An 8,117-nucleotide genomic window follows, 5' to 3' on the forward strand; every position below is an offset into this window, starting at 1 on the left:
AAGAAAAAGAAATAATATTATTACATATGTTTCAAACATTAAGACGATGATTTAAAAACATAACATCATTATTGGTGTACCTTGCAGAGCCATCTATGAGTGAGCTGTCCAGGTTGCGTTTAGGCTGCTGCCGTCTCTCTGGCCAACCAGAATATGACCTAGTGACCCGGCAGGCACCCAGGGGTCAGTCTGTCACAGACAGACCGGACTGGAAGTTGCTGTGGGGGCTTTTTTTATCCAGATGAGGGTTAGATTGTTATACGGAGGGCTGAGGGGTCTTCCAAGAGACAAAACTGCCAGGGACAGGGACAGTGGGAGTGACAAATAGACATGTTAAACTTGCAGGCTGATGTCACAGAAATATAGAACTAACTGAACACAAGTTTTATTTGAATTACATATCCCTCTAAAGTATCTTCATTTGAAGGCTTTGGGTATGCCTTACATATCTGTAACACAAAACCTGTGTCATGTGTCGTAAACGGTTTTTTTGTGTGTTAATTTTTTTAAAAGGTTGAATAACCTCTTTGCTGAAGCTAAAGCTTGAAACACATTTTTTTTAAATGTATAAATATTTTTATATCTACATATGTATATACATATATACTGTATATATATATATATATATATATATATAGAAAATAATGATATATTAATATATATTTATATAATATTTAACACTCACCTATAAGATTTTAACACCATACTAATACTGTTTGACCCCCTTTTGCCTTCGAACTGCCTTATTCTACTTGGCATTGATTCACAAGGTGCTGAAAGCATTCTTTAGAAATGTTGGCCCTATTGATAGGAAGCATCTTGCAGTTGATGGAGATTTGGGGGATGCACATCCAGGGCACAAAGCTCCCGTTCCACCACATCCCAAAGATGCTCTATTGGGTTGAGATCTGGTGACTGTGGGGGCCATTTTAGTACAGTGAACTCATTGTCATGTTCAAGAAACCATTTGAAATGAGCTTTTTACATGATGTTGTGACATGGTGCATTATCCTGCTGGAAGTAGCCATCAGAGGATGGGTACATAGTGGCCATAATGGACATGGTCAGAAACAATGCTCAGGTAGGCCGTGGCATTTAAACCATGCCCAATTGGCACTAAGGGGCCTAAAGTGTGCCAAGAAAACATCCACCACACCATTGCACCACCACCACCACCCTGCACAGTGGTAACAAGGCCTGATGGATCCATGTTCTCATTCTGTTTATGCCAAATTCTGACTCTACCATCTGAATGTCTCAACAGAAATCGAGACTCATCAGACCAGGCAACATTTTTCCAGTCTTCAACTGTCCAATTTTGGTGAGCTCTTGCAAATTGTAGCCTCTTTTTCCTATTTGTAGTGGAGATGAGTGGTACCCGGTGGGGTCTTCTGCTGTTGTAGCCCATCCGCCTCAAGGTTGTGCGTCTTGTGGCTTCACAAATGCTTTGCTGCATACCTCGGTTGTAACGAGTGGTTATTTCAGTCAAAGTTGCTCTTCTATCAGCTTGAATCGGTTGGCCCATTCTCCTCTGACCTCTAGCATTAACAAGACATTTTCACCCACAGGACTGCCGCATACTGGATGTTTTTCCCTTTTCATACCATTCTTTGTAAACCCTAGAAATGGTTGTGCGTGAAAATCCCAGTAACTGAGCAGATTGTGAAATACTCAGACCGGCCCGTCTGGCACCAACAACCATGCCACGCTCAAAATTGCTTAAATCACCTTTCTTTCCCATTCTGACATTCAGTTTGGAGTTCAGGAGATTGTCTTTACCAGGACCACACCCTTAAATGCATTGAAGCAACTGCCATGTGATTGGTTGATTGAACAGGTGTTCCTAATAATCCTTTAGGTGAGTGTATATGATTATACCAACTTGCAAGGATGCTGTTAATTCATCAATGTAAAAAACAAGTGTTAATATTATGAATAGTAATCAGCTGACTTTTCTGAAATAAAGGAGCTGGTTAGGTGAAAGGATTCAAAAGAATAAGTAAACAAGATTAAGAAATGATGTTCCATTTATTTGTTTCCCATATTTAGTACTTGGCATTTTCTGATACTACAGACAGTTATTATTAAAAGTATTGGGATTCCATAAAATAAGCAACACGTTAAGGGACCCAAATGAAGGTACTTGTACGTAGATTATGGTGACTCTGACCTAATTTGATGAAAATCCACACAATCCAATCCATAATTTGATATATGTACTAAGACATTGTTTCTGCAGGTTAACGTTTGTATTTGGATGATGATGATGAAGAAATATCAGAGGTGGTGGTGTTGTTAGTAGGGAATAAGGGGGTGTGTGTTTGGGGCAGCATAAATTGTGTTAGCTACTTCATTGAAAGACAATGGAGGACAAGATGTTGTGTGTAGTGTCACCCACGTGCTTCTGCACCACTATTGTCTGCTCTCCTTCCCTGGGAGAGGGGAGATGGAGGGGTGAAAAGAGGAGGAGGAGAATGTGGGAGGAGGTGGGTTAGTTGACTGCTCTGCGTGTATGTGCGTGTGTGTGTGTGCGAGCGGGGAGAAGCACAGACGGCTCGTGGTAATTTGATGTGTGTCCCTGGGGATGTTTGATGGATTAATGCTAAGCAGCTCCCTCTTCCAAAGCACCACCTGATCTTTGGGGCTTGTGCCCCACATATAAAAAGCTGCAGTAGTGCTGAGCTCAGCTAGTCTCTCTCTCTCTCTCTCTCTGCTTCTGTTTCTTTCTGCCTCTCCATCCTCCCTGTCCTCTGCTTTCTCTCTCTGCTGCTTTCACTACATTCTCTTTCTCTTTCCCTCTGGCTTTAACCCTTTTTTTTCTTCAATCCATCGTTGTTTGGCCTGTTCAAGAAGGCCGCCTGGGAGCTCAGTACTTGCTCTTTTCTTTTTTTTAATCACCAGCCTGTTCACATTTTTCTATGAGGCTCTAGCATCAGTTTTTTTTAATCACGGAAAGAAGATGCCACGCTCCTTTTTGGTGAAGCAGCCGAAGGTTCACGATTTCTCATCTTCTAACTACTACCATCAGCAGCAGCAGCAGCACTGGGACGACTCTTACACTGTGACACATGCCATCACAGAGTCGGCGACCAACTTGGCAGTGCGTTTAAGTGAAAATGGTAAGTTTCTTTCTGAGTTGTGTTTTCAACTTTTTGTGTGCTACTTTTTGCTGCAGTAGCTATTGATTTCTTTATTTGGAGATGATCCATATGGTCTGTCGCACAAAAATGGAGAAAAGAAATCTCAAACAGCAGACAGAGATTCATGCAACAGTGTTTATGTTGTTGTCTTTGCTACCTAATCGCTATTGAAAATCCCAAAACAACCCGCAGGCATTGCTCGCCCCCCCCCCCGTCCGTATGCCTCAGGACTTTTGTTTTCCAACTCTGCAAATGCTAAATAGTATTCAGGTCATGCTGGCTCAATCTGCTTAATACTCAAACCAGATCACACAGCAGCCTTTGGCTTTAATACTATTGTGTACATGAATGATGAGATATACGCATACACATGCATTAGGCAGAAAATATGATGCAAGCCTTTGTCGGGGCCAACTAGAAAGAAGGAAAAAAAATACACGGGAGAAAGCAGATAGCCACATGGGACTGTGTTGTCCTTAGATGGTGCAGTTGCCCTTGAGTCTCTCCTCTCATCATCCACCCCCCCCCACCCCCAGTTCATCTCTCCATCTCTCTCCATCTGATCCTGCAGGATGTTAGATAGCCACAGGGAGTAGGATTGCAGCAACACAATCCATATGTGGAGCAGGGAGAGGTGATGGAACAGGGTTTTTAGAAGATGGGTATTGACTGGAAAATAGAGAGTGCTGCAGGTAATTCAATAAAGTGCAACATGAGCAGTATATTGGCAGACAGTAGATTTTCATCCAAGGGATTTCTACAGAGACTGGATGTGAGAACAACCCTGCGATACAAACAATATGGTGTGTGCGTGTTTGCCTTTGAGAAACATCCAAAGAAATGTGTGCTTTGCGTGGATTCAGCCCCCCTCCCACTCCCCCCTTCACCAGCCTCACAGATCTTGTGTTCAAGTTGAATCATTTGTCCCCCAGATTTAGGATGCCAGCTGTCTGCTTCCCTTTGTGTTCCTGTGTGTGTGTGTGTGTGTGTGGGGGGGGGGGGCTCAATATACCATTGACTGCTGTCAAGATCAGACCCCACTGCCTCAAAGCCCTCCCTTCCCTCTTTGCCAAATCGCAGCCCCCACCTGTCACTCAATCTCCCCCTTACCATACTCATGAACACTCTCAAAAACACCACAGATGGGGAATGATCTGATTAAAATGATTTAGTGATTGAGGGGATTTCACTGCTGAGACGCTCTGTCTTGATCACTCCCCCTCCTCTCACAGATTTAAATATGCTGCTGCTGCGAGGCAGCGACAGGTGGATCGATCAGGAGCCAAACTATTGCTCTACTGACTGTTTTGTCAATGTCAGCACATTATGTATAACTCATATTCAGCCACAATGTGCCTTTCATCCCCCCCTCCCAATGATAGCACTTGTTAGAGCCAGTAAAGGTAGGCTATTGATTGGGGCAGAACTGTGCACCACTCATTAATATTTCATTCCCAAAGCTTGCTGAACCTTGCACTTACAAATAGCTTCCTGTATAAGTTTCCTATTGATTAGAGGTTTGGATAACAGGGGACTTTTCATCAGAGGTTATTGAGATTATGAAGATGTTTCAATAAAAAAATATTTTTTTATCCTATCATTAATTGTCTTTTTCCTTTCCCAGGCTACATCCACGATTACATCATCCCCTCAGTGTTGCAGAGCACAAAGGAGCCAAGTCATGTGCAGGACGGGCTCTCCTCAATGCCCCTGTACTCCCCAGGTGGCAGCAGCGGGGAAGAGTTCTCCGACCACGACATGGAGCACCCGGACAGTCCCATTTCTTGTGGCACAGTCGAGTCAGACAGTAGCAGCCCTGAGTTGGAGGTGTGTGGCATCAATGCCTTCCTCATCTCTGATGGCCGCTCCCGCCGTAGGCCTAACCAGAGGTGTCCACGCAAGGGAGGCAGCCAATCGGACAGCAGTGAGGGTCTTGGCTCAGCAGACTGCAGCCCCACCAAAGGGAAATCCAAAGGGCGCCACATGTGCGGCGAGTGTGGCAAGTCTTACGCCACGTCTTCCAATCTGAGCAGACACAAACAGACGCACCGCAGTCTGGACAGTCAACAGGCAAGGAAGTGTCCCACCTGCCACAAGGTATACGTGTCCATGCCAGCACTGGCCATGCACATGCTGACCCATGACCTGAAGCACGAGTGCACGGTGTGCGGCAAAGCCTTCAGTCGACCCTGGCTCCTGCAGGGCCACATGAGGTCCCACACCGGTGAGAAACCGTTTGCCTGTGCCCACTGTGGCAAAGCCTTCGCCGACCGCTCCAACCTGCGGGCCCACATGCAGACACACTCGGCCTTCAAGCACTATTCCTGCAAACGCTGCCACAAAAGCTTTGCACTCAAGTCATACCTGAACAAGCACTACGAGTCGGCCTGCTTCAAAGGGCACCAACCAGAGGACGACAGCAGCTCTGAGGACTGATTGGGAAATATTTATCTTTTTAATTTCTATTTATATACTTTTTAATGGTTCCTACAACAAAGTGAGAAAAAGCTTGCCACTTCTCAGGCTTGTCACATGCATGCATCATAATCCTGCCTTTTGATATAAGCAATAACCTCCCTTTAAATTATTCAGGAATTATGTATGAAATTCATAAAAATCTCAGTGTTGATCACAAATATAAAATGTTTATATTGTTTTTTATCAATTGAATTGCAATAATTTACATGCCAGTATTGTTTTATATGACACATTTTACCTCACACGTATCTTATTTGTAAAACATTTTTGTGTATTTATTAATTTATTTTAACTATTTATTTGCCCATTTTAAAGATTATTTATTTATTACTGGTTTATGTATTTGTGAATTTAACATGGATTTATTAGAAGCCACGTATTGGGTTTGTTGAAAACAAAAGCCAATATATATTCTGAAACTATTTCTCTGTCTGATCAATTTGGTGATGACAATAAAACTGATGAAAATAAATTATTACTAAAACGCCCTCCCTCATGCCTGAATACATGCAAAGATGAAACATACCTAAATTTGAACACATTACATTTAAATACTTAACAAGTTAAGACAGTCTTACTTCTAGCAGTTCTTTTTCTCTCCAAATTGTCTACACAAGGGCAATGACTTTTTTTATATAAAATCCAAACACTCATGGGAAAAATTTAATATTTTGTGATGATTTACAGTCTACAAGCGCAACAGACCATTTGAAGTAGTTTATCTTGCGGTCCAAAAGAGACTGCTCTTAAAATTCACTTTTCACCTATTGCATGCACTTTTGGCCTATTAGAAACACTAATGAAAAAAAATGGAGGAAGACACTAGTGGGCAAATGGTAAATGGAATTAACTTAATAGTGCTATTCTATCACAATGGACAAAGCGCATTCCAATTGGCCTCTTATTCACCTAGTCACACATACTGATAGCAGTGAAGGAGTGATACATCAGGATTTGCGAGGTTGAGAGTGCTGCATCCAACAATGTTGCTGGATCAATCTACATTAATCCCGTTAGTTTGTTTGCTGCTTCCATGGCTGTACTACAGCTGTAGTGCCATCTCCGCACTTCTTTCTCCGCTGTTGTTTCTTAGCCATTCTCTCTCCTTTGTTTGAGCACCCCAACAGGACAGACACACAGGCTATGACCAATACTAATGGAGAATTGACAATGAGTATGTACCAAAGTCTGCAAGAACCAGCATGGCCTGAAGATCCAGCAGGCAAAAATGAAATTCTTGACGGGAAAGCAGGTGTTGCATCGCACAGGTCCAGTACCTGGTGAGATGCAGGAGGAGCCCGGCCTCAGAGTCACCTCACAGCGCCAGAACCTCAACCACAAACACCACCCCATGTCCGACATTCTATACAACTCGGTTCAAGTAGCCTGCTGCCAACAAGGCGAGAGAGTGGCTCCATTTTGATGAGGACCTGGACAACCAACACCAACTTAACACCAAGGAGCCAACTTTGAAGGAAGTTGAAGAAGTTGTCAATGCTGCTTGAACCAGCTCAGCACTATGCCCAAGTTGAGTTGCCATCAAGCAGTTTAGAGTCATCTCGCTCCTCAGTGTTGAGGGCAAAATATTCTTTAGTATTCTTGTCTGATGGAGGTCCTTCTGAGGAACATGTACATCAACACATCTGTGCAGAAGGGGGGAGTCCCAAAGATGCCAGGATGCATCGAGCAAACAGGAGTTGTCACCCAGCTGGTACGTGAGGCACATGAAGGCAAAGCGGATCTAGCCTTTCTCTAGCTCAACCTTGCCAACGCCTATGGCAATCCCACATAGTCTGGTGGAAACCTCACTTGACCGATGCCACACTCAGACAAGATCAATTTCATTCAATTTTATTTATACAGCGCTAAATCACAACAACAGTTATCTCATTGCTCTTTTCATAAAAGAGCAGGTCTAGACCGTACTCTGTGATGTTATTTACTGAAACCCAACAATTCCCATCACGAGCAAGCACTAGGCCACAGAGGCAAGGAAAAACTTCCTTTTAAGAGGCAGAAACCTCGAGCAGAACCATGGCTCAGGGTGGGCGGTCATCTGCCTCCACCGGTTGGTGAGATAAAGAGACAAACACAGAGAGAGAGAGAGAGAGAGAGAGAGAGAGAGAGAGAGAGAGAGAGAGAGAGGATTGTAGCAGAGGGTGTCAAGCATGGAGGCAGTAGGTGACTCCAACCACAGATCCAGACTCTACAGCTCCAGAGCCAGAAACACCTGCAGGAAGCGATAGGAAGAGAGAGGACAGGGGCGAGAGAGCACAAGACTACGGGGGCGAGAGAGCACAAGACTCTGGGAAAGGGCAGAAGTTGAGTTAGTAACATACATTATTGGGATAAGGTTGCATACAGATATAGAGAAGGGAACAGGTGATCAGTGCATTATGGGTCAAGTCCCCCAGCAGTCTAGGCCTATAGCAGCATAACTAAGGGATGGTTCAGGACTCACATGAGCCAGCCCTAACTATAAGCTTTATCAAAGAGGAA

The 8,117-nt window shown here is 43.8% G+C and overlaps 1 protein-coding gene across 1 annotated transcript; it reads left to right on the forward strand.

Annotated features, from left to right (window-relative positions):
• The first annotated feature begins 2,634 nt into the window (after positions 1-2,634).
• LOC116688598 (transcriptional repressor scratch 1) lies at positions 2,635-6,101 on the forward strand. The gene is made up of 2 exons (XM_032514739.1): positions 2,635-3,119; positions 4,765-6,101. Exons 1-2 carry the CDS (start codon positions 2,960-2,962, stop codon positions 5,574-5,576), a joined length of 972 nt encoding a protein of 323 aa, XP_032370630.1. The 5' UTR covers positions 2,635-2,959; the 3' UTR covers positions 5,577-6,101.
• The last annotated feature ends 2,016 nt before the right edge of the window (positions 6,102-8,117 follow it).

Source organism: Etheostoma spectabile, chromosome 4 (genome assembly GCF_008692095.1).
Source record: "Etheostoma spectabile isolate EspeVRDwgs_2016 chromosome 4, UIUC_Espe_1.0, whole genome shotgun sequence".
NCBI classification, from domain to species: Eukaryota; Metazoa; Chordata; class Actinopteri; order Perciformes; family Percidae; genus Etheostoma; species Etheostoma spectabile.

Coding starts and splice junctions, on each gene's coding strand:
- LOC116688598 (XM_032514739.1), top strand. CDS start 2,960: ATGCCACGCTCCTTTTTGGTGAAGCAGCCGAAGGTTCACGATTTCTCA. Junction 3,120..4,764: donor AGTGCGTTTAAGTGAAAATG/GTAAGTTTCTTT, acceptor TTCCTTTCCCAG/GCTACATCCACGATTACATC.